The sequence below is a fragment of the Vipera ursinii genome, assembly GCF_947247035.1.
Source record: "Vipera ursinii genome assembly, chromosome: 4".
NCBI lineage: Eukaryota > Metazoa > Chordata > Lepidosauria > Squamata > Viperidae > Vipera > Vipera ursinii.
This window is the reverse complement of record NC_139514.1, coordinates 55,121,341-55,147,330: the sequence shown is the minus strand read 5'-3', so window position 1 is coordinate 55,147,330 and position 25,990 is coordinate 55,121,341. Positions and strand designations below refer to the sequence as shown.

The 25,990-nt window shown below is 40.9% G+C and overlaps 1 protein-coding gene across 2 annotated transcripts; it reads right to left on the bottom strand.

Moving 5' to 3' along the window:
- Positions 1-620: 620 nt before the first annotated feature.
- Positions 621-25,762, bottom strand: MX1 (MX dynamin like GTPase 1). 2 transcript variants are annotated; one of them, XM_083361441.1, is made up of 15 exons: positions 25,669-25,762; positions 24,392-24,481; positions 22,665-22,857; positions 20,682-20,819; positions 20,134-20,288; positions 19,033-19,171; positions 17,506-17,704; positions 16,544-16,622; positions 15,969-16,091; positions 13,580-13,721; positions 13,212-13,268; positions 11,567-11,725; positions 5,787-5,863; positions 4,902-5,123; positions 621-3,203 (listed from the first exon to the last, which is right to left on the bottom strand). In XM_083361441.1, exons 2-15 carry the CDS (start codon positions 24,464-24,466, stop codon positions 2,973-2,975), a joined length of 1,989 nt encoding a protein of 662 aa, XP_083217567.1. In that variant the 5' UTR covers positions 24,467-24,481; positions 25,669-25,762; the 3' UTR covers positions 621-2,972. The 2 variants fall into 2 exon arrangements, with proteins under 2 accessions (XP_083217567.1, XP_083217566.1); XM_083361440.1 differs by lacking the exon at positions 25,669-25,762 and having other exon boundaries at positions 24,392-24,691.
- Between the last annotated feature and the right edge of the window lie 228 nt (positions 25,763-25,990).

Genomic DNA, 25,990 nt, shown 5'->3' with positions numbered 1-25,990 from the left:
TTTAAAAATAGATACGGTAGTAGTAAAGTAGGGTAAAAATTATATCAAACCAGAAAGCACAATAAAGACACCCTCATTTATTTATTTTTCATTGAATGCTCTTTCAACTTCTGCCTTAAAGATAAAAAAAACATCTTAATTACCCAGGGAGGATGTTCTGTGACTAGAGCTTCATTAAAGAAACGTCCTCTCCTTAGTTGTCACTTAAAATTCCCTTGGTGCCATTTGCTCAGTCAGTGTTATTATTCTCAGGTTGCAGATGGACAGGGTGGGATGGTTGCGAGGAAGTGGCTTATTTAAGGCTAATTACAAGGCAGCTGCACTGCTTCTAGCCACTGTGCAGCTGCAATTTACATTACAAGCCCTTGTCAAGTCCACATGCCGGCCACAGAATTTGCAATTCCTGTGGTTTTTTTTATTACATTCCTCTTTTGCTTGAACAGATGTTGGGTTGAAAGCAAGGTATGTATTTCTTACTCTCCAACTTCCCCATATTCAGCTGGGAGATCTGAAGGGCAGATGTGCATATTCCCATTCAAGCAAACAGTATTGGTCAGAAGGCTGGCTAGGGAGGGGAACCCAGTGTGAAGAAGCCAATGTCCGCACAGGATTGAGGAAAGCAAGCTTTATTTTTCTACCAAAGCAGAAGAGGGGGGTGACTGTGGGTTTCACATCCTAACAGCAAGCCAGAAATCAGGCACAGCTATTTTTATACAATTTACTACAGGAAACAAAGTATGGCTGACAGGTTACAAAGTTACATGACAGTTACACAGGTATATAAAGCATATAAACCATATCATTATACCATTAATTCTACTTTATAGGCTGACTATTTATGGCTGTGTTTTTACTATGCTAATGATAAACTATATTCACCAGTGGTTCTCAACCTTTTCTTCACCACAAGCCCCCTTTTGTGGCCATAGACCAAGACTTAAGATTTAAATCATAATATTTTTCAAGCCTCCACAGACACCCCCCCGAGGATCCTTGGACCACAGGTTGAAAACCACTGATACTGCACACTCAAACTAGCAGACTGTTCACGATTGCAAAGCATATTTCAAATTCTCCACTTTTTCAACATACTGTATTTTATTTTTGTACTCCAAAATGTAACCTTAAATGAGATGAATGTACAGGTTTTATTTTTCACTAGAATAAACTCATTTTCATGTAACAAATTGTTTAATTTCAGGTAACATCCTTGGTGGAAGTATGTTGCAGATCTTATTGAGATGCTCATTAGAATAACAATTCAAATTACAAAGATTGATCTGGAATATTCATATTATGTTTCTAAGAACATCTCTCAGATGTAATGATAATCTGACTGTTTAATGTTTTGTCTTGTGTGGATTTTCATTACCAGTCTGAAGACAGTAATGAAGTTTAAATTTTGTTACATACAGTAAGTTATTGCAATAATGAGATATCAGAAGTACAAGCAGTACAAGAGCTAGGGTAACATTATACAACACAAGCAACCTGAAGAGGGCACTGAAAACATTGAGATTTTTCTTATTTTTGCAACCTACAATATTGCACTGAAAAGTCATTTCTTTGCACTTTTTCTAATTTTTGTTCCTTCTATATTTTGATTTTGTTATGAAACTTAGAAATCAGACTATGCATTGTGATACGAGAACGCAACCTTGTGGGTATATCTACTATAAAGAAATGAAAACGTATGTGCCTTCTCCACTTGCATCCTACCACAATACAGGCATGCCTCAACAATGTGCTTTCCCCTCATGACATTGGCTTCATTTAGTCCCAAGGCCACGAGTGAGTCAGTGTTAAAGACATTCTTAGCTATACCAGTGTTAAAGTAGCATTTTCTTCCAGGATGCGTAACAGGTTATGTTTCACCAGTCATCATATAAGAGATGAGTAGTGGCAGACTGTATCACAGAAATGCTAACTGCCCTTTCAGGTAATAGACACAGCAATTTCCCTTCAGTCCCAGGTCAGCATTATCTGTTACCTTCTGCTACTCGGTCCCTAAAACAGTAGAACAGTGTCCCATGCAATAATCCATTTTCCAGAATGTGAAAAATGTGAAATGACATAATGGTTAACTAGCATAAGGAATAATTTAAATGGTTGGGTTAATAGTTTATTTATTTGAACAACTTAATAAGGCCCTCTGCCTTACATAGTGATCCTAGGTGGCTCAGAATAAAGCAGCATAAAATGAAAAGAACCCTTTTCACTAGACACATCAACCTCCTTGCTGAACTTCCTCCTAACCCAATGCTTGAGGAAGAGCCAGGTCTTCACGGCCTTCAGGAAGGCTAAAAGAGTGGGTCCCTTGGAATTTGAAGTGGGAGGCTGTTCCAAAGTTGAATGATGGAACCAATACCTTTCCCCACCCCACCTCTGTATCTCTTCCCATTTACATGGAGAACTTTCCAATATTTGTTGCCTATATAAAGAAAAAGTATGAGAAACTCTAGTTTATGATTTAGTTCTCTCTCTCTTAATCTTTTCTTTAGCTTGGGTTACGGTACAATGTATATACTACGCACAAGAAGGAGTGTAAAGATAATGGGAATGGCCTGAAGATAGATTTATTCCTTACCTCCTACAACCTTGGAACTGTGGGAAGGAGGTTCTTTCTGCTGTTTTGAAGATAAAGGCAAGAATAGGGGTTTGGCATTGGGGACAGCAGACTTTATGCTAGTATAGTTGTAGTATAGATGGACAGACAGAATTTTGACTCAACAGCAGGAAAAGGTCCACACTAACAGTGATTTATATTGTGCATGTAAAGTAGCAAATACAAATTCTAATTCTTTTCACTTTTCTCTGCCAATTGTGGTTCTAAATGAACTACTTAAGTTGGGGAACATCACTGAATAATTTTACAAATGTTAAACATAAGTTACAAATACCCTGAATGTACTAATTTAACAGAAGCAGAGCTGCTACCTGAAGCTTTTATACAGAAATATTAGCCGTCCTATTTAAATAAAGAATTGTTTCAAAAGTCGTCGAGCTTTATGAAGTCGCCCAATCCTTTCGTTTAAAGAATTCCTCATACTGACAACATCCTTTCCCTCATGAAAGAGAACTTCCAGCTGATCTCCGCTTTGCAAAATCTGCAGCATTGCGTTCTGTAACCTCTCAGCAAAATCCCTGAGCAAGTATAACTGTATGATCATAGGAATCTGAGTACCAAGCCGGACTTTTACACTCTGAAAGCAAAGTTAAGGGAAAAGAAAATTATACCAGGGTAATATAAATGGCTGGAGACACATTGATATCCCACAGTCTCTCCCTACCACTGTATTAAGATTTGTATTAAAGCCTTGTCCCCTGTGAATTTGTACCCCATCACGAAATGAAAATCAAGCTGCTTCTGTTGAGAGATGCCTACTACCACCAGCACCCATGGCAGAAGATACAGGTTTACAACCATTTGTTTAATGACCATTCAAAGTTACAACGGCACTGAAAAAATCCTCACAACCAACCCAGCATCCCCGCAATCATGTGATCAAAATTTAGGCAATTGGTATGTATTTACAATTATTGTAATGTCCTGGGGTCATGCAATCACCATTTGTGTCTTTCCCACCTAGCTTTTGTCAAGCAAAGTCAATAGGGGAAACCAAATTCACTTAGCGACTGCATGATTCACTTAACAACTAAAGTGGTTTGCTTAACAATCATGGGAAAAAAGATCCTAAAACTGAGTGTGAGTCACTTAACAACTGCTTCACTTAACAGAAATTGTGGTCACAGTTGTGGTCATAAGTCAAGGACTATCTGTACTGTCCCACATTCAACTTCTTAATAGAGAACAGGAAGTTAGACTCATCTCTTGCAAATGCTCACTAAAATGTTCTCCTATCTTGCAGCTTCAAAATTGCAAGTATGGAATATATTTAACAATATTTCTGTACTGAGGGCAGAGAAAAGAAAGTAAAAGGGGGCCCACAAAACATTTATAAATCCTATAAATACCACTGCAATTCTGTTTACATGGACTTTCATGAAATGGAAAGTTGGTGCCAGCAAGCTCACATGAATTGTTCTCACAATATCATAGATGTAAAGACTGTAGATAGAGCTCCTTGTCTTCAAATGAATCCTTCAGACAATTAAAAGATTACTACATTTTTTTCAACTTTTTTTTCCTGTTGGGTAAACATGCCCAAATATCATTTGATGTTCCTCGTAGAGCTCTGTTTTCAGACACCTCACTGTATTGGTAGCCCCCTCTGACCTTGTTCTAATTTATCAGTCTTTTTTGAACTCTGGTACCCAGCACTGATAGAGCATTCCAAGTGGAGTCTCAACAGAGTAGAGGGGAAGAATTATTTCCCACGCTTCAAATAATTCTACTCTTCACTTATATACTTTTTATTTTAGTGTTTGGAAAAACTGTGGCTTAAAAATTTAATTTAACCTGAAGAGAACCTCAAAGCTGAAATCCTGTGTCTTTGCTGCATTCCACCAATGTCAGAAGGCCCCAAGCAAAGCAGTTCTTGTCAATATGTATGTGTGTGCATATGGTAAATATATATATGTGCTTTTGAGCATATGTCAACATATTTCTGTCCAAAGGCTGTCATATGATTCAAATGGACCTGTCAAGCCCTACATAGACCTGTGCTAATGATTTGATGATGCAAATACTGCACCCTAACTACTTGCATTAAACCTTTGCGTTTTTGCTCATTTAAACTTGTAAAAGAAGGATATCTTAATAAATGTAAAAAGATACTTTTTACTTCAGTGAAATATTTAATAGAGACCCATAGATATACCTCAGGGAAGGATACATGTTTTTAAAAACTGTTAAATTATGCCTATTAATGGCTAAATAAATGATACACAAAAGGGGATTTAAAAATAGAGAGAAATCACTCACAAACTATTGAACTTACTTTATAGTAGGCAGTCATGTGGTAAAGCAGTTCCTCCACCGAGCACTTTTCTTTAAAACCAGGTATATCAGGAACTGAATCTATTTTTGTCCCTCTTACAGTTCTAAAATCTTTACTATAAATAGTGTCCTGGCAGTATACCACATTTTCAAGTTTAAACTGAGTGGCTATCATATCTTTTGCTTTATCTTCTTGCGTGAGCTTTAAATCCTCAATATTGCTCTGCAGAACAAAAAACAGTTTGGCATATTTGTAAGATTGAGGCAATTATATGGTTCCTTGAGTATTATTTTATGGATTTTCGTCTTTTTGCTTGATTTCCAGAGATTTTATTATAAGTTTTGTGGATCACTGTTAGTCATCCAGAATTTATCTGTGTTTCCCAATCCCCAACTTTTATTTAAATATGTTAAAATTCCCTAGAACAATGATTTTCAGGAGGTTTGAGAATTACAAGAATATCAATCCTATCCCTGATGGCTCATTTAAATTGTATGAGTTAGAGCACAATTTCAGTTTAGTAAAATTACAGTTTGGGGTTTTCCCCCCACAGATCACAGCGCAATCTAGACTGTAGTTCTACTCTGCCCTGAAAAGAGAAAATAAGTCTAATTGGAGAGCAGATCACTCAAGATGAACCAAATTACAATCTGTAGGTCAATTCACACCATCCATCATGCCATCAATGCAAATTAACTGTGCTAGGATATAAACGTAGTTTTATTTTCCTTAGTCAGACATGCACATGCATTATTTCATCTGAAGTGGACAGTTATCCATGAAATCTTCCAAAATAATGAATTTATTACAATGCTTTATTGTTTTCACTTTAAACTTATATGGCTACACTTTTGGAAATTCATTGCCGGTACGGCTAATAATTACCCGAGCAACATTGCAGATAGCACAGAAACTACTGAAGTGTTGGACAGCAAGTTGAAGAAACTTGTCCCGCACAAGTTCTAGAAAAAAAGAGGGAACAATTTAATAACAGGAGCAACTAAAAATATTGTTCTGTACCAGCCTGCTACCGGCCCTGAAGAAAAGGCAGGGACAACCCCTTTACAAACGGCAAGAGGCTGGAATTAAGCCTGCCAAATTTATTAACATAAAACAGAGCAAAACAAGACACCAACCATGAAACAGGAGCTATGAAACAGGAACTAATCAAGCGGTTGCCTTCAGCAAACCAGCCCTCCCACGCATTCCCCTTTTATACAGTTCAGGGTGTGGCTTCTCTCTGCCTCCTTCTGAGGTGCCCCATTGCCTTCCTGTTTACTCCTGATTGACTGCCTCCTGCGTCCGGCGTCCTTGAACAGGGCCAGCTGTGGGCCATCTTCATCCACACCGTCAGGCTCACACAGCTGGGTCTCCGTCGTGACCAGGTGGGAGGGGCCTGGCTGAGGGCTCTCATCAGCAAGATCTTCAACCCCCTCAGCAATCTCTTCAACACCCCCCTCCTCCTCTGAGCCGTCCGACCCAACTGCCAAACCCACAGGCTGACCCTGAATCACAACAAATATGGGCAGATCCCAATCACACAACATATAATCAGAACATTCAGCACTTGGATATTGGGATTAAAGCCTTTACACCTCTTTTGAACTATGGAAATAGTTGTATGTGACTCCGGAGGAAGTGGACAGGATCATGGGGAGGCTGAGCACCACCACATGTTTATTGGACCCGTGCCCTTCCTGGCTGGTCTATGCAGCCCGGGAGAGGACACGCAGCTGGTTCCAGGCAGTTATATCGGCTTCTCTGAGTGAGGGTAGCTTCCCCGCCGTCTTGAAAGAGGCGGTGGTGAGGCCTCTCCTCAAGAGGCCTGCCTTGGACCCAGCTGTATTGAACAACTTTCGTCCTGTCTCCAACCTTCGCTTTCTTGCGAAGGTTGTTGAGAGTGTGGTGGCGCATCAGCTCCCTCTGGTCCTGGATGAAGCGGATTATCTAGACCCGTACCAATCGGGTTTCAGGCCCGGGTACAGCACGGAGACGGCATTGGTCGCGCTGGTGAATGATCTCTGGAGGGCTCGGGACAGGGGGCATTCCTCTGTTCTGGTCCTGTTAGACCTCTCAGCGGCTTTCGATACCATCGACCATGGTATCTTGCTGCGGCGTCTCAGGGGATTAGGAGTGGGAGGCACGGTTTTACAGTGGTTCTCCTCCTATCTCCAGGGACGTTCGCAGTCGGTGTTGGCAGGAGGGCAGAGGTCGACCGTGAGGTCTCTCATTTGTGGAGTTCCTCAGGGGTCGGTCCTCTCGCCTCTCCTGTTCAACATCTATATGAAACCGCTGGGTGAGATCATTCGTGGTTTTGGAGTTGGGTATCATCAGTATGCTGATGATACCCAGCTTTTCCTTTCGACCCCAAACCACCCCAGTGATGCCCTCAACGTGATGTCCCGTTGCCTGGAGGCGGTTCGGGTCTGGATGGGGAGGAACAGACTCCAGCTCAACCCCGACAAGACCGAGTGGCTTTGCATACCTTCATCCCGGGTTTATTCGGACATTCCACCTCTCACTATGGGGGGTGAATTATTACCCCCCGTAGATAGGGCTCGCAACTTGGGAGTCCTCCTAGATTCACGGCTCACCCTGGAAGACCATATAGGAGCTGTGACTAGGGGGGCTTTCGCCCAGGTTCACCTGGTGCGCCAGTTGCGGCCCTAAGCCGGGATGATCTATGCACGGTCACTCATGTGCTCGTGACCTCTCGACTAGACTACTGCAACGCTCTCTACATGGGGCTGCCCTTGAGGACCACCCGGAAGCTCCAACTGGTACAGAATGCAGCCACGAGAGTTGTGTTGGGAGTCTCCCAATACTCCGACGTTACACCTCTGCTCCGTGAGCTGCATTGGTTGCCAGTTGCCTTCCGGGTGAGATTCAAGGTACTAGTAATGGTATTCAAAGCCCTACATGGCAGGGGGCCGGAGTACCTGAGGGAACACCTGCTGCCGGCATCGACTTCCCTCCGCCCTGTGCGTTCCCAGAGAGGGCCTCCTCAGGGTGCCACCGGTCAGAGAATGTCGACTGGTGGCCCCCAGGGGGAGATCCTTCTCTGTGGGCGCCCCGGAGCTATGGAACCAGCTTCCGGTTGAGCTCCGGACGGCGCCCGACCTTCGCTCCTTTCGCCGCGAGCTAAAAACATACTTTTTTGAACAAGCTGGCCTGGCCTGATGAGGGGATGGGGGGGGGGTTTTGCTATTTTTATTTTACTAGGTTTTATGGATGTATTTTAGTATGTGGGCATTTATTTAATCTATTTTTAACTTTTGTAATTTGTATTTTTATTCTTGCCCTGTTCACCGCCCTGAGTCCTTCGGGAGAAAGGCGGTATAGAAATATTATTAAATAAATATTATTAAATAAATATGTATGTTAAAATCAGGAGGAGTGTGTGACATTAAGGCATGAAACAAAGTTTCTTCTACAGATTTCTGTTTAAATCCAATATAATATGTCAAGCATGTCTGTGTTTCAGAGAGGACCCTGGAAAAATCTGAACAATTTTATACAACATAGTTTTAATGTAAAATTGATTTATTAACTATATGTCTTACATTTTAAATTATTTTTAAATTATTTTGAGTTGTGTCAGTGTTCCAATGTCATAACCAAGAACTGTTCACATTAAGCTATTGAGAGTTCTCATCTGATACAAAATCTTGCAGCATGTTTAAAAACTGAATGAGGTTTTGAACCTGTGTCTTCCCAATCCTAGGTCCAATTGTAGCTAAAAGCAGCTCCATAATGGCCTGACAAGCCTGCCTCAATCTTCCTGACTAGTCACCTGACATTGGCTTAATCAAATTCCCAACTCAATTTCAAGACAAGCAAAATCAGTAATATTTTGCTATCAGCTATTTTGGAACAGAAGTCATATGGCTTGTTGTATAATCAGAGATGCGTTTTGGGCATACTAGCAGGTGCAGGAACAACAGCCTTGCAGCTGGTCATTTGCTATCTTTCATCACAGCTTTTTCATTTTTAATATTTGCCCTCTCGATTAGTGCTTTGTTTTTTGATTTCCATCCTTTTCCATCATCTTTGATTTCAAAATCAACTGTTCTTCAGGCTTCCCAAGGCAAAAAGAGGAAGCCATCCCAATTTCACTTAGAAGTAATGTATAAGGCAGTCACTGCAAAATACACACACACACACACACACACACACACACACTTATAAACACAAGTGCTTGATATTTTGTCAGCAAGCTATTGTCTGGATTTCAATTCCTATCTTGTTAATACATATTAAGTTCCTTTCTCTCTACCTTGTTTTTCTAGCCAATGCTAAAAGGTATCCCATGTTCTAAAATAAACTGAGTCTTCCTTCTCTTTCATTTTCAATGTCAATCTATCCATTTCTGCACACTCTAAGATTTTTTTTAATTAAAACTTCCTCCATTGGTAGATCTTCAATTTTCCAAAATTGAACGAATACAATTCTTGCTGCAGTTAATATATGTTACCATTTCTTCCTGTCTCTGTTTCTCTTTCTGGACTCCATAAAAGTTCTATGATTATCATAAAACTCCATTGCCTTATGTGGCATATCCAAACTGTACATTTTTCCATCTCAATTAATTAGAATCCCTTCTGGAATCAGCCATCTAAAATTCACTCCTTTTTCAGTTAATTTTCTAGTCAAGAGTTGATATTCTCTTCATACATCTCTTATTCTCCTTGGAATCTGTTTCAGGACTACAATCTCTTTTTCTTTGTATTGCAAAGGATCATCTCTCACTCTTCTCTTCTCAAAATCTCATCTCTTATAGATGTTTTGACAAATCTAATACGTACCTCTCTAGGGACTTTATTTCTTCTCACACAGCTTGAATTGACTCAAAATATTTGATCTAACTCTCCTTCCATTTCTTGTTTTCCGATTTCCAGTGCTTCAGCCAATTGCTCCGTTATCATATCCGCAAGATTCTCTTCTTTATCCTCTATTATGTTTTGAAATCTTAGGAAATAAGATGCCTTTTCCATTTCCATAACTGTGATCGAGTCTTCCAATTCTCTATTAATCTGCATCAGCTTTTGGTTCTCATCTTTCAGTTCTGCCAACTTTTGGTCAGTCTCTACTGCCTTATCTTTTACTTATTGAATTCTTTGTTCTTTTTGTGACCATCTGTTTAAAGTTTTCTAGTTGAGAATCTATGTTGTTAATTATGGGGTTCATTTTATCCAGGTTGTCTTTTGTCTCTTCATGGTTTTTTCTTGTATCTTCCTTGTAAGAAGAAATTGCTTCTTGAATCGCTTGTAATGTCGCTTGCATCTCCTTTTGAAAATTGCTAGCTTTTTCTTGTTGGAACATTGTTTCAATTGATCGCTGGTACACTGGGCTTGGTGAGGCAGAGGATGGGGCTGAAGGCGCTTTCTTACCAGTTTTACTTCAGAATGCTCATTTTATTTCTGCAATCTCTTGTTTTATATACAGCAACCCTGTTTTTCCTCATTGCAATGTGCAAAAATAATAAATAATAATAAACTAGGCTTTACTGATTATTTGCCAGTTTCCCCATAGTTGACAGTTTTAATTATTGTCCATCCCATCTCAAGCCTAGCATCCAGGACTTGATCATCTTCTCTATCTATATATCGCAGAATAGAATTAAACACACTATTGTAGGATTGGTATAGCTGTAAACTATGCTGAATAAAGAGTTATGCTTTTGTAGAAAATCATAAAATACAGCATTCAAAAATGTTTTAACACATATCCAATTTAACACTGACTCTAAATCATACAGTAACCCCTAATTCTTTATGGAATTTTCATCTGTTTTTCCTTTCCTTTTCCGGTACAGTTATAACTTGGGTTAGGGTTATGGCTTTCTGCCTGACTGAGACAGTTTTTGGAAAGGGAGCATTTCTGTGGAATCATCTGTTCACTTCAGATGACTGTTTTTAACTACAGGTAATTCTAGAGTTATGACCTAATGGAGCCTTCTCATTACAGTAAGAAGTCAAGAGGGCTTTAAGTAAACCTTACTTAACTGGTCCCCATTCCTGCTCCCCCCAGTGCATTTGTTAAGTGGAATCTGGGGTGCCTGAGGGAAGGGGGAGGCCCTAGTACAGCACAAGCACAACAGCTTCTGGCCTCCCAAGGCTTCCCCCCATTCACTGAGATACCCTAAAAGTGAATGACCACACAGGTGCTGCAACAGACGTAACTTTGGGACTGGATTGTAAGAACCTTTTGGGGTTTTGTTGTAACCTTGAATCATTGCTAAAGATCAAGGATTACCTGTAGAGGCAACAGACATGGTTGGTGTTCATTCTTAAAAGACTCCAGTGCTCCTTTTACTGAAAGCTTGAGGTGAGCTATTCCTCCATTAGAACAAAGACATAATAAAAGGGGGAGTTTTGTGGGGCACTGCACCTGTCAGCGGAAACTTTCAGCATTGTTGGAACAGCCTTTCCATCAGTGCAACAGGGAGACTTTATGTAACAGACATAGCCCATGCAACTGCCAACCCAAGAAGCACAAAAGCCCTTCATAAAATTATACATTTTTCTAGGACTTTCCATCACCATATTCAGTAGGGCTTATGCAAATCCTACATTTTTCCATTAAACTGCAACTACTGGGCAAAATATTCTTAGTCATTCACAAAAGTATTTCATGGAAATGAGAACATGAAAATTAGAACTTACCTGCAACTTCTTTCAACACTGCAATTGCTGGATATTCTAGTTTCTTAATTTGCCATTTGATGGTGTCCTCAAAGACTTTGAAATTGACAAACCCTGGAAGTTCTCTGCCACGGGATATATGTTCAAAATTCTGAGTTCCTCCACATGTAAAATTATATACTGCAAAATATTTTTCTACTTTATTTTACAAACACTGTATCACTCACAGGATCAATTCTAAAATCTAAAGTATCAGTGTAAACTATCATGTCTATACAATACTAAACATCCCACAGATTCAACCCAAACAATCCAATGTATAAAAACCAAAGCTTATCCCACAGCAACTTCCCCATCTCTGAATATCAAATACCAATGACAAAGAAGCCTCTGTTGATTTACGGAACTCCAGCACCAAAGGAATTAGGTAAGTTTCTGGACCAATACCTTCCACAAATTTCAGACAGCCCCAGGAAAAACTGTATCCTAGTTCATGTCCTTTCTTACAGAACAGAGTAATTCTAAACACCCTAATTTAACACAGCTGCATGATACAGGCTTTATAAGTGACTTGTACTTTCAGCTGGGCTTAGGATCTTATTGGCAACAGTATTGGGCATTGCAAAAATTGGTGTTATAGTGCAATAGCTGGATTCACGTGCCAGCAATCTGGCCGCAGTATTCTGTACCAGAGCAATTTTTGGCAATTGTCTTGGAGAAGATGCTGGATGTTAACGTTCAAAAAGTATTTGGACAGTTAATAAAGCTCTGGCCATAATATGCACAGGGTTTTAAAATGGCTTTCTTGTTTCTCTTATCTATATATACTTCATCTATGGCTAGAAAGGGAATGTCCCTTTCTGCTTTTATTTATGTATGTCGTACGGTATAACAGAATACATCATTAATGCATAAAATTCACAAAACAGCGTATAAATGATTATCAAAATATAAAACACCACAGCTGTGAATTACAGTGGTACCTCAGTACCTGTCGGTAATTCATTCTGGAAGATGCGACAAATGGTGAAACCAATGGGGGCCAAGAAAACCATGTGACCCACTATATCTCCTGGAAGAAATAGTGAGTCATGGGTGAGCCGATGTCAGCAAGTTCTTCCTCGCACGTCAATTACTGGGAGGAAGACAACTACTGGGACAAGATCTCTCCTTCAAAACACATCGAATACTGAATCTGATGAGTCCTGAAGCAGTTGAATGCTGAGGCATGGCTACATTTTAAAAATGTACAATACAAATAATGAATAAAATTAAATTATGTATGAGCAATTACTAGACTGGCTACGCCCAAGGCTGGATAACTAAATCGTTTAGCTCAGGGGTCTTCAAACTTGGCCCTTTTATGACTTCTGGATTTCAACTCCCAGAATTCCTCAGCCAGCATGCGGTGGCTGAGGAATTCTGGGAGTTGAAGTCCACAAGTCATAAAAGTTGAAGTCCACAAGTCATAAAAGGGCCACGTTTGAAGACCCCTGGTTTAGCTATTGTACAGCAGTATCGTCAAGATGTAGTTCTTGCAGGGATACAGGGAACCTTCAGAGGGGGCAAAATACATTGCAATATGATATAAAGCTTGTGGGACCTTCCCACAGTCAGTGTTAGGATTATCAACCAATCCCCACATTTGTAGTTGCAATATTGGTACCTGTTGATGTTGTGTACCTGCCGTTTGAGTACCCACTTTGTTCTGACTGAGATATTTCTACAAGTAAAAAAAAACAAAAAAGGTAGTGACTTACTTGACCCATGCTCATTTCCTAATTAGCATGCAAATACTTCCATATAGTTTTTTTGGCAACTGCATGGAAACGTTTCTGACTTCCTTTTCTAGTGTGTATCCTGGAGTCTCCCATTCAAAAACAAACTAATCTGTTTAGCATTTAACAGTTCTTTAAACTCAAAGCTATATATTCTTTTATGTAATTTTGGTTGCTCCCAGTAAAGGTATGAGCTGTGAATTTTTTCCCATGGATCAACACAGATGTAATTTCTTTATAACTGAATTGAGTTTACCTATAGCGTTGTTATTAATTTCATCTTGCCATTCATTAAATGCCTCTCGAATATGTGTAACTGTCCTTTTGCTCTTTGAACATTTTATATCCTCTTCTCCATGTACAATTTTTAAGAGGTCCTCATTAAAAGCGTTGATTTTCTGGAAAAAAGCAAAATAATGTAATTTCAAAAATAAGATTACCAGCTAAACTGATAATACAAGCTACGTGTTCCAGAAGGATAGTTAGTCTCCATGCAATTTCCAGGAACCTCTAAATATAAAAACCTGGATATAACATTCTGAAAGATCAGTCCCGAAGGAATTAGAATAGCTGGAGAAGTCCCAGATGGTTTGCTTTAAGGCTGGCAAGCAGGTAAGTGGTGATTGGGGGTAAGTTGGGGGTTTGTGAGCATTGCTGAGGGTAGATTTTGTTTTGTTTGCATTTTTAGCACTAACTTTTGTATTTATGATTTTATTATGTTTCAAAAACATCCATAAAAGGAAACAAACAAGAAAAAGAAAGTAGAAAAAAGAATCAGGGAACAAGCAAAATAAAACTGGGGGAAAAAAGAAAGAAAAAAGAAAAAATGGCTTCCAATCTTTTCTCGCACGAATATACAGTAGATAAAAAACGTGCCCAACTTATATCCCCAAAACTAAGAATGTCTACCTTACTTCTATAATTCCACAGAATTCTAAAACAAAATTGCATTTGATTTTCTTGCAAAAAAGTCAAAAAGCGGCTTCATTAACGATTCATCACTGTCTCCTACAGCGCAACCAGATACTTCTTCATTTCACATTAGACCACATTTTCTATCATCTCTAAATCCCCAGCTCTCTTTATTAATCAGCAAAGATGAATCAGAAGTCACCTCCCTGTGATTCAAGTCATCAGCTGATTGGGGAAACCTCCATTTCCATAATACGTTCATGAATGACAGTCCGGAGGGCAGGATTGATTACATGTTTCATCCTTAAATCTGGAAGAGGAAAATGCCGCCCCACCCCCCAGTTTATTGCTTCTGGTGAGAAAAATGGTGATTTAACCATCACCAAAGGGAGGCAGTATCCAACATTTTTAGCTTATCCTCTGATTTTCCCCCCCTTCCTTACTCTATATTAGTATTAGTTTTTACTTTTGTTTTTAAAACTCTCTCTCTCCCTCTAAATATATATATATATATATATATATATATATATATATATATATATATATATATATATATATATATATATATATATATATATATATATATATATATATATATATATAAATATTTGAATGGATTCTAAGATGTCTTTTTTATGGACAATTAATGTCAAAGTTTATGAAATCTTTCAGAAAAGAGTGAAGTACAGAATAAAGAAGAGTAAATGCAGATGGACAAGAATAAGCAGCCATTTTGCAGTTCTTCAATTGTGGTTTGGGCTTGTTTCCCTGTACTCAGCTGCCACTAATTCCTAAGTTCCACGACCCTATTGCCCCCTCCCCCAAATTCCTATCACCCTTCAAAGCCAAGAGCAAACCAATAACAGAAAATAAATATGCAAGCGTTGTGAATCCTCGCCTGCCAGTGGATCTGGCAGCAGTGTCAGATGAGGGGAAAAGGGTGCCTGCGTTCACATCGCAGTCTGAGGAGCAAGAAGACACAGAGCTAGATGTGACCCTGGGCCCATCTACTCATGCTCAGGCAGAGAGACAGCTGGTTTGGGGGACTGAACTGAGTGAAGAGAGGAACAGCTGGGACCTGTTCCAGATGTGCGGATGTGCAGAGAAGCATGCAGGACAACGGAGGGCGGTGGGGCGGCTCTCCCAGGAAAAATAAGACTCTTAAGAAGCCACGCCCTGGCAGGACTATAAAGAGGAGAGACGTAGGAGGGGCTTGTTGCCAAAGGCAACTGTTCATGCTACCGCTTCATGCTTCTATTGTTGAGATTTCTTGCCTCGGGATTCTTGGATATTTAACCAGGTATGTTGGATTTCTGCATGTTTGAGTGACTTGAACCTTGAGTTTTCCTGCTGAGAACTCATAGACTGATCTTGTTTGTTTCTACAGCTAAAGGACTGGTTGGAGTTTGTTCCATAAAAGCTGTGTCAAAATAAAAGGGGTTTATTTTCTTACGAAGTCCTGCCTTGTTCAATGCAAAGGGGTTTTCCTCGCAAGTAAGCAGTTGAGCAGTACTCAGGCAGACTAGGAGAGAACAGCAAGTATTTCAGTCTGCCCAATATAGCGACAAGCTCCTGATGATATTGTTGGGTACTTTGGCCATTTTATACACATTACACAACAGTAAGTGCCTAGCAACAATACTGAATGATTAACAAGGATACAATTTGTTTCATGACCAGGTTAGGTACAAACTCACATCTGCCTTTATTTTTTAATATATAATCAATCTTACTTGCACAAAAAAATATTTCTTCTCCTCTAAGGATTCAGGAACACCTTCACCATACTTCTGAAGTCTTTCATGAATTTCCTCAAGGCTGATTTCTATTTGCTTTTCTAAAGCTGGCAGTGATTTCTGCAACAAAAACAAAATTAACTAAGGGAAAGGTGTAAAGCTATAATTCTATGCAATTCAGAAATTTTAAATATTGTGGATTGACAGAAACATTCATCTGACATTTTGAAGTAGGAAGCTATCAATTTTAGCAGCTGCCAAGCGATATAACATTCACACACACACACACACAAGCCTGGTCCTAGGAATCTTTCTTACAATATGAATTAGATGCCTAAGGATAGAAATATGCATGGATATATAGCCATAATGTATTGTCTTAGGAGTGCAGCTTGAATAGGATGCAAATTTGCCCACCAAATGCTTCATCCTTTCTACAAAGAGAGCTAATTGGGATTCTGATACATGCATCTCAATACAGCACAATCAGAACCATGGTGTGAAATTGCACATGTAACACAACACAATGATATTTTTCCTCTTCAACCTCGAATGAACTGAGAGTTCCTTACCTGAATGTGTTCAGTGAGCTCTTGTGTAAGCTTTTCTGCCAGAAGTGGGATGGTAGCTTTGCCTTCTTCCAAAAGACAACTGGGGGAGATCAGAGTGAATAAAATTCAAGAGTTACTCAATAATATTGAAGTTATCATTTGTATCATCTCAGCATTCCTCAATGTCTTTCAGGTGGACTGGAATTATATGCTCTGTAGGTTAAGCCATGAGCTCAAATAATTTAGTGGTAATTTGAAACAAAGTGGGGAGTGAGCATCATTTACTAATTAGAAGTGCTAAGCGCATGAGAGAAAAATATCTCTGCCTGTTCTGTTCCAGCCTACGACCGGCCCTGTTTGAATGTCAGGGACAACCCCTTTTTATAGTCAACAGGCTGGAAAAACCCAACCAAATTTATTTACAAAGCAATCAAAAGTTCAAACAAGAGTTAAACAGGAATAACAGACCAGGACTCTAGCAGAAGATCTTCAAACGGTTGCCTTCAGCAACCAGCACCTCCCACACCTTCCCCTTTTATCAGCAGCCCCAAGGCGTGGCTTCTCATTGCCTTCTCCTCCTCTCACCGAGTTGCCTCATTGCCTTTCTCTGTTCTACTCTACTGGACTGCCTCCTGCTCCTAGCGTCCCTGAATAGATCCAGCTGTGAATCATCTACATCCAATACCTCATGCTCACACGGCTGAGTCTGATGAGGAACATGACGGGAGGGGCCAGGCTGAGACTCCTGCAGTGCATCAGAGCCTCCGACACCAAAGGCTCTCCAAACCCCTCCTCCTCCTCTTCAGAATCATCAGACTCAGCTGCCTGTATCACAGGCTGACGCTGAATCACAACACTGCTCAGTTCACAGATGAAACTTCATCGGTCTTTAGTTTATATGCATATAGAGACACTCACAAACTATGATGGATTAAGGAGCACATTTTGCAAAACAACGTTCAGGAATTATTTCTAAATACTACCTGAAAAAATTGTGCTCTTCAAAAAATTCTCTCTCTCTCTTGATTGCATCCTCCAAGCTGAGTTTATCAGTGAGGTCGCTCTGACCACGACATTTAACAATCATGTATCCTTTTTTCAGGTGCACTTTTTGATTCCGGACAATATCAACGGTCTCATTCTCAGTTCCTTTGTCAATCAAATCAGGCTTGGTTAGAATACCTATGAAATAATTGACGGAAAAGAAAGACATGCTCATTTTCTTGAGAAAGGCTGGAACTTAATCCAATGAAGGCTAGCTCATTCCTGAATCACATTCAGTCTGGAAAAATGAGTCTCCCTAAACCTGCACCCCGCCAGGTAGCTATTTATCTCTCCTCACTGCTGGGGTTGAAGAAGTGGGCTTTCCAAGTAGCTTTACGGGCTGTAAAGCACCATCTCTGAGGCCACTGTGACTTTGAACGGTCATTAAATGAGCAGCTATAAGTCAAGGACTTCCTGTATGCAGAGATGTTGAAAATTAAAAAGGGGTTCACAAACTTTTAAGCACCACAGTACTTTTTGCCCTCTAGAAATACCTGCTGTTATCCTTTCACCACTCGTAAATGGTTGTTAAGTGAATCTGGTTTCCCCCCATTGACTTTGCACGTTGGAAGCTGGCTGGGATGGTTGCAAATACCGATCATATAACCCCACCCCCCGCACTGCAACTGTTGTAAATAGATGCCAGTTGACAAGTGTCTGAATTTTGATCACATGACTGTGTGGACACTGAAATAGTCATAAATGTGAGAAGTGGTTATAAGTCATCCTTTTCAATGCCGTCATAACTTCTTGTACTACTCAGAAAACAGCTACCCATGTAGCAGCACAGAGTAAGGGGGAGGCAGGTTTGCTCATATAACACCTTTGTTCTGTTAGCTCCACTGACCTCTATTTTCTTTCCAGAAGCAATTCAAAATGCTGGTCATTACCTTTAGCACCCTACATTGCACAGGGCCAGGTTATCTGGAAGGCCACCTTTCCCTGATGATATCTACCTGTTCTACCAGGTCAAATAGGGTAGGCATGCTCCTAATCCCTTCCCATAAATATTGCCATCTTGTGGGAGCTTGGAAGTGTATCTTTTCCATGGCAGTGCTGGGATAAGAGGAGGTGACTGCATTTCAGAGGTATGATTAAGCGCCAGTTTTTTTGTTGTTTTTAATGTGTTTAGTTTTTATAATTTTAATATGCTTTTGTGATGTTTTAACCTTTAACTGGGAGGCACCCAGAACTGGTTATATGGAGGCAGCTATATAAATGTTTTAAATAGATAAAACAAAAAATGAACTTCATTCACTAAACAAATGAATGCAATTTCAGGATAATCTGCGTGAGAATATTTGAAATATACAACTGCATTAATAACTGGAAATTTAATAAAATCAGGCTTCCAACAACTTTTTTTTTTAAAAAAAAAAAGCTTTACATTTTTAATAACAAATCATTTACAATAGTATCCTATTCCGTGAGCAGAAAGAAATCTTTTAACGATCTCATTAACTTACCAAGCGTTCTCTCTCCTTCGGGATCTACTGTTTGAGCCATTTTCAATGCCTCTGTAGTAGCAATATCAACATTACTTGGAACCACAACCAAATTTATGGTTTCTTGTTTGGTAATATAACTTTGAATTAATTTCATGACCTGTAATTAAATTGTATGTCAGGCATGGGTAGAGGATAAAATTATTTTCAAAGAAACTGGAAAGAACAAATAATTTATTCTATCAAGGCTACCATAACTATACATAAAATTTCAGTACTGTAACGTATAGTACATAATCTGCAACTTACTTTAACCCCTACCTCACCCCCAAATTCTGTTTCACAGATGCTGCTTCTATGTGGAGCATTCAATATCCATGAAGGAGCAACAATGTGCCTGTCCATTTTATCCAGATATCAAGGATCCTCTGCCCGGAGCCTTATATATTCAAGAGCAAGAAGCATAAGCAGGCGGACACGGTAGGGTTTTCCATACATCTGGATATCCCGATTACTAGGTTGGGGATATTATTCAGTTCCACTGGCATTCCAAGATGCATTAAATAGACAGCATGAGCTCAACAGAATTTCTGGAATGCATTTACTGAATTAAAGATCAACTAAAGGAGAGAGAAATTCTATAGATATAGTAGTCCTCGCTTAGGGACGACAATTGGGACAGGCAACTCGGTCAGTAAGTGCCGCCATCACTAAGCAGAAGCTCGTGTGATCACGATCACCTTAAAACCTTAATTCTGATCTGGTCATTAAGTGAAGTGCCACAGTCCCCAAGTGAAACATCTCATGAACACAATTATTTTACTTCTGCATCTCTCTTAACTCAACTCTGCTTGTCATAAGCCAGTTGCAAAGCACACAAACAGTGATCACATAACTGCAGGATGCTGCAATAAATGTATCTGTAGCAAAGCTATGTTTTACACCATTGCAACTTCAAACGGTCACTAAATGAGGCAGTCATTAATGGAGGTCCAACTGTACATCTCCCTCCTGAAATGTGTAAAGATCTTTCCTAGCAGAAAGGAGCAGTAAACAGCTGATAATTAATTATTCAGTTGACAATCAGATACCTATCATTCTACAAAATCCTTTTTGTTTTACCTGACTGCCAATGTCTTGTGGTTGATTACCCACAGCCACTCTTGTAATTCCTGGAAGATCAATTAAGGTGAGATCTGGAACATCTGGAGAACTAATTTCCAGGGTAATTAATTTGTTACTTATACCCAGTCCTTCGCCAGCTATTGCATTCTGGGCTATATTGTGTGAGGCAAAACAAAAACAGCAGACTCAGTTATAGGAAACTCCTTATACAGAGCAGTTTTTATCAAACCACCATTTGTTTTAGAAAGACCTATGAAGAAAACAGACTAGCATATATTTTTCAACAGGCTTGTTTCCTGCAATAGGAATACAATTTGAAATTTCTAACAGCAGCAAGCTTGATCGAATATTTAGATTAAAAATCAAGGGAATAAAAAAATCAAATATCAAATACATGTTTTGAAATGAAACTACTATAACCTACTAGTGTAGACCTTCATTCAACTTCTATCCTTCACTACAATTACAGAACTATTGTAAGCTAGAATTCTACACTGATCATTTTAAGGAAAACAAAACCCCTTATTATTGTCACTGAATGTTACCTCTCCTAACTGCAGCTTCCACCTCTGATGGATCTTTCAGTTCCACCTCTGTTTCCAGATACACCATTTTCCCCTTCCATTCCTTTGTATTATTATTTTTTTTCATCTTGAGCTCCAAGGGGCATCTGGTAACAATCCCTGCAATGTTAAAACATTTTTCTTAATTTTATAGATATCTATTTTATTAGATACTTAACAGCATAATCAAGAAGAGAAGCAGAAATAAAAACAAGAAGTAAATACCGTACTGTCCATTTCTTGGTTTCTGGGGGGGGGGGGTGTTTTGCATAGTTGTGGATTTTAAGTCTACTTTAAATTTTAAAATTTAAATCTATTCTGAATGCCACTCAGCTATGTGCTAGGTCAGGGGTCAGCAACCCGAAACAGCAAAAGAGCCACTCGGAACCGGTTCCGTCATACACACAAAAAAGTGGAAGCCGCAAAATGTGTGCGCGCATGTGGGCACGCATGTGCATGCGCAAAATAAGCAAAAAATACATCACCCCCTACGCATGCACCGCATCCTGAGCTGCACGCACCTGTCGCTGCCCAGTGCCGCCAGCTTACGCGGGGGGAGAGACGGACTCGCAGGCGATGGACACTGGGTTGCGGCGGCGCCTTCAGCCCAGGCACCGCCGGAGCCACCCGAGCACCCTCCCCCTCTCCCGGGACTTCCAAACCTCTGCATTTGATGAATGCAGCAGCTCTTCAAATGTGGAAGCGGAGGTTTGGGGAGCTGCGCAGCTCTCTAAACCGCCGCTGCCCCGTTTGCAGAGCTGCTGCATTCCTCCGCGTTTGAAAGAAACACGAACGCAGCAGCTGTGCAGAGGACGGTAGCAGTTTGGAGAGTGCGTGCGCACCTCTCCAAACCGCCGCCGTCCCATTTGGAGACCTGCCGCGTTCGTTCATGTTTGACGAGCGCAGACCTCCGAACAGGACGGTGGCGGTTTGGAGAGGTGCGCGCACACCTCTCCAAACCGCCGCCGTCCCGTTCGGAGACCTGCCGTGCTCGTCAAACATGGACGAATGCGGCAGCTGCGCAAACGGGACGGCGGTGGTTTGGAGAGGTGCGCACGCACCTCTCCAAACCGCCACCGCCCGTTGGGAGACCTGCCACGCTCATCAAACATGGACGAACGCGGCAGCTGTGCAAATGGGACGGCGGCGGTTTGGAGAGTGCGCGCACACCTCTCCAAACCGCCGCCGTCCCATTTGGAGACCTGCCGCGTTCGTTCATGTTTGACGAGCGCAGACCTCCGAACGAGACGGCGGTGGTTTGGAGAGGTGCGCACGCACTCTCCAAACCGCCGCCGCTCGTTTGGAGACCAGCCGTGCTCGCCAAACATGGACGAATGCGACAGCTGTGCAAACAGGCCGTGGCAGCTTTCCCAACGAGCGGTGCCACTGCCCGTTCAGGTGGAGGTGTGCGCGCACCTCTCCAAAGGTTTGGAGAGGTGCGCGCGCACCACTGCCCGTTCCAAGAGGTGCATGCACACCGGGCGACTGGGAGCCGCAGGAGACGGCTCAAAGAGCCGCATGTGGCTCCGGAGCCGCGGGCTGCCGACCCGTGTGCTAGGTAGTAACTGTCTTTGGATATGATTACAGCGGGTTGTTGTTTTTTTAAATACACACCGAAGCCATCCAGTTTGGAAAATTAGCATATACTGATTGGATTCAGTGGAAGCCAATCTGCATATAAGAAGGAAAATAAGTAGAGAATGGCCTGATTTACATGTTTTGATTAGAAAAATATGGTAGTTCACATTTGTTCTAGGCTCCTGAAATTCAGAAAGCTAACCGAGCATCTCTCAAAAGCTTCATTCCAACTGAAAACCTGTCTATGGCAGGAGGTTCTCAAGATGAACTATAAACCCCATTTCCCCTGGTACAATAATAAGACTTGTAGGCCAACGTATCTGAATTCTACCGGTTGGGGAAATCTGTTTGATATTCAAAGAAGAAAGACTTTGGGAAAATTCTCACCACTGCCTCTAGGAAGGGCAACTCCAGACAAGGCCTCTAGAACTGAACTTTTTCCAGAGCTCTGATCTCCAATCACAGCAATTGCTGGCAACGCCAAGTCCTTTTCCACTCCAAGGGCCCTCAGTGAATCAATGAGGTCAATACAGGGGCGGACCTTCTCTTCATACTGGCTGCACAAATGATTTTCTGCCTTCTAAGGAAACAAAACAAAATACCAAGTTGCCTCCTCTACTGATCTTGGAATTAGCTCTTCTTTAATTTGGAAATCTCATCCCAAATGAGCTGGAATTGTACTTCCCATGAAAAAAGAATTGTTAATACAGAAGAGGTAGAGAACTTTTTTTTTAAAAAAAAAAAGATATGCAAGATTGCACCTTAGTTTGCTTCATAAAAATAATTCCTGTCAATTCAGTTGATGTACACATTCCTAAAAACTGTTTTAGGAAGTTTAAGCTGGTGAATGAGAAAATACTGGTAGGTAGACAGTCCTCGCATTCTGACTGCCTTGGGCAACAATTCTTCAAAGTTACGGCAGTGGGGAAAAAAATCACAACTTTGGGGCCAATCATTTCCATCATTGCAGCATCCCATGGTGATGTGATTGCCGTCAGCATGCTTTGCATGGGAGGATCTTGTCAATGATCTCAAGGCAGCTGAGACCATAGTCACCAAGAAAACAATTGGTAACACACTACAGTCCTGAATCAAGGTCCCCCTGCTCAAGAAAGTCCATGTACAGTCCTGTCTGAAGTTTGCCAATGAACATCTGAATGATTCAGAGAACTGGGTGAAAGTGTTGTGGTCAGATGAGATCATAATCAACTTTTTGGCATCAACTCAAATCGCTGTGTTTGGAGAAGGAAGAACGCTGACTATGACCCCAAAAACACCATTCCCACCGTCAAATATGAAGGTGGAAACATTATGCTTTGGGGGTGTTTTTCTGCTAGAGGGACAGGGCAAACTCACCGCATCAAAGGGACGATGGACAGGGCCTTGTACCATCAAATCTTGGGTGAGAATCTCCTTCCTTCAGCCAGGGCATTGAAAATAGGTGGATGGGTATTCCAGCATGGCAATGACCCAAAACACATGGCCAAAGCAACAAAGAAGTGGCTCAAGAAGAAGCACATTAAGGTCCTGGAGTGGCCTAGCCAGTCTCCAGACTTTAACCCCATAGAAAATCTGTGGAGGGAGCTGAAGGTTCGAGCTGCCAAATGTCAGCCTCGAAACCTTAATGACTTGGAGAGATCTGCAAAGAGGAGTGGGACAAAATCCCTCCTGAGATGTGTGCAAACCTGGTGGCCAACTACAAGAAAGGTCTGGCCTCTGTCATTGCCAAGAAGAGTTTTGCCACCAAGCACTAAGTCATGTTTTGCAAAGGGGCCAAATACTTATTTCACTCATTAAAATTGCAAATCAGTTTATAACTTTTTTGAAATGCGTTTTTTTGGATTTTTGTTGTTGTTATTCTGTCTCTCACTGTTAAAATAAACCTATCATTAAAATTATAGACTGATCATTTCTTTGTCAGTGGGCAAATGTCCAAAATCAGCAGGGGATCAAATAATTTTTCCCTCACTGTAATGCTCTCATTTTCCCCATGACAACTGTCATCAGGTGAAGTGGGTTGGGATGAGTGAGAAAGACTGCCCCAAAATCACTCAGCCAGATTTCATGCCTAATTGACAACATAAAATATAATCTGGATATATGGCATAGCATACCTTTTTCATCCTTCTATTTGGAGAATACTCCGAATAAGTATTGTTTTTCTTCATGGCAGACTTTGTAGTGTCCATGCTGCCAAATATGTTCTGGAATAAAAACATTGTTAGCTCATAAAGATGCAGACACATTTGGCAATAATATCAGTGACATCCTCACCTGATCCTTAGGATTCTGTAGTTTTGATGTCCACTTTTAATTGCTTTTATCACTAGGTAATGATAATTTAGGAAGTATGCTAGCAGAGTAAATGCACAATCAAAGCATTAAAAAAACACCTGTCAATAATTGTGGCATAAATTTTCCATTGCCTCAAGCTACAAAAAAATAAAAGGTCTGGTGCTAACCTGTTGTCTGGATAGCTTTAAAAACTCTCTTCAGCAAAAACATCTTTGTTGAAATAAGCAGCTACAAGCCAGCAACACAAGTTCTCAAGGAGCCCTTAAAGAGTGTCTTTAAAAATGCTGAAAGGAACACCTCCAAACCATTGGTCCTACTGACATCCTCCCCTTCTTACATTCAATTAAATGTCATTTAATGGTGGGACAAGCAACCTCAAGCAGGCAATTTATATGAGATTATGCCATTTATTTCAAAGGGCTTGAATCCCTGCCTTCCCGCTAAATTAATTTTATTTGCTGCAATTCCCTCCACTCCAAAAGTTCCTTTGCTGCTTTCAAGCAGAAATTCTTGTAGGCTTACAAGAAGGTTCACACATTTAACTATGCAGTGTCCCTGGGACTTTTGATCCACGCTTCTACCTTAGCTTGTTCAATGAGATCAAGTATTCTGGGTTATTAAGCAAACCGTGGTTTTACAAGACACGTGGCTTGCACAGGAGTCCTTTCTTCAATCTGCGAAGTCAGCGATTGACAGTTGGGATGTCAGGCTTGTTCCGGAGGCTCATCATCAGTGGGGGAAACCCGGCAATTTTCCTTCCCTTCTTCTTCTTCAAATGATTCGAGGCATATTATGTCGGACCCCCTTCCCTTGCCCACAAATTACTTAGATAATTAGGGGGTCCTCCGGCAGTTTTATTCAATTCCCTTCGCTGAAACGAAGTAGATTCCGCCCGGAACGAGGAGGAGGATCTCAACAAGTTTGAAATCCCTTTTCACGCGGGACGCTCTTACGCAGGGGTCTTCAAACTTGGCCCTTTTATGACTTGTGGATTTCAACTCCTAGAATTCCTCAGCCAGCTTTGCTGGCTGAGGAATTCTGGGAGTTGAAGTCCACAAGTCATAAAAGGGCCAAGTTTGAAGACCCCTGCTCTTACCTTTCAAGCTCGGAGCCGGGAGCGTCGGAGAAAACGATCCTCTTCCCACCGCAGTTCCGGCAAAGACTGCGGTATCCGCAGCGCAGCGTCGACTCCATCCCGTTCAGTTTCTTTTTCCACGAGAAATCGAAACTTACTCCGGAAACGAAAGTAATCCACAATGCCGAGAACTTTCCGTTTCCTGAAAAGCAGCGCGCGCGCTCGCTCCCTTCAAGAGCGAGTTTCGTTTCCGACAACTACTGTAATTGGAATCATTTTCCGAGAATTGCGGGGAAGGGAAAAAAAAAACGAAACCGAAGAACCACTTTTTTTTTCCTTTTTC

Excerpts from the sequence above, each read along its gene's own strand:
- MX1 (XM_083361440.1), bottom strand. The coding sequence starts at position 24,523 with ATGTGTCTGCATCTTTATGAGCTAACAATGTTTTTATTCCAGAACATA. Across the intron at positions 20,820-22,664 it reads TGCCCTTCCTAGAGGCAGTG|GGATTGTTACCAGATGCCCC; the intron begins GTGAGAATTTTC and ends TTAACATTGCAG. Across the intron at positions 17,705-19,032 it reads CGAAGGAGAGAGAACGCTTG|GTATTCTAACCAAGCCTGAT; the intron begins GTAAGTTAATGA and ends ATTATTTCATAG.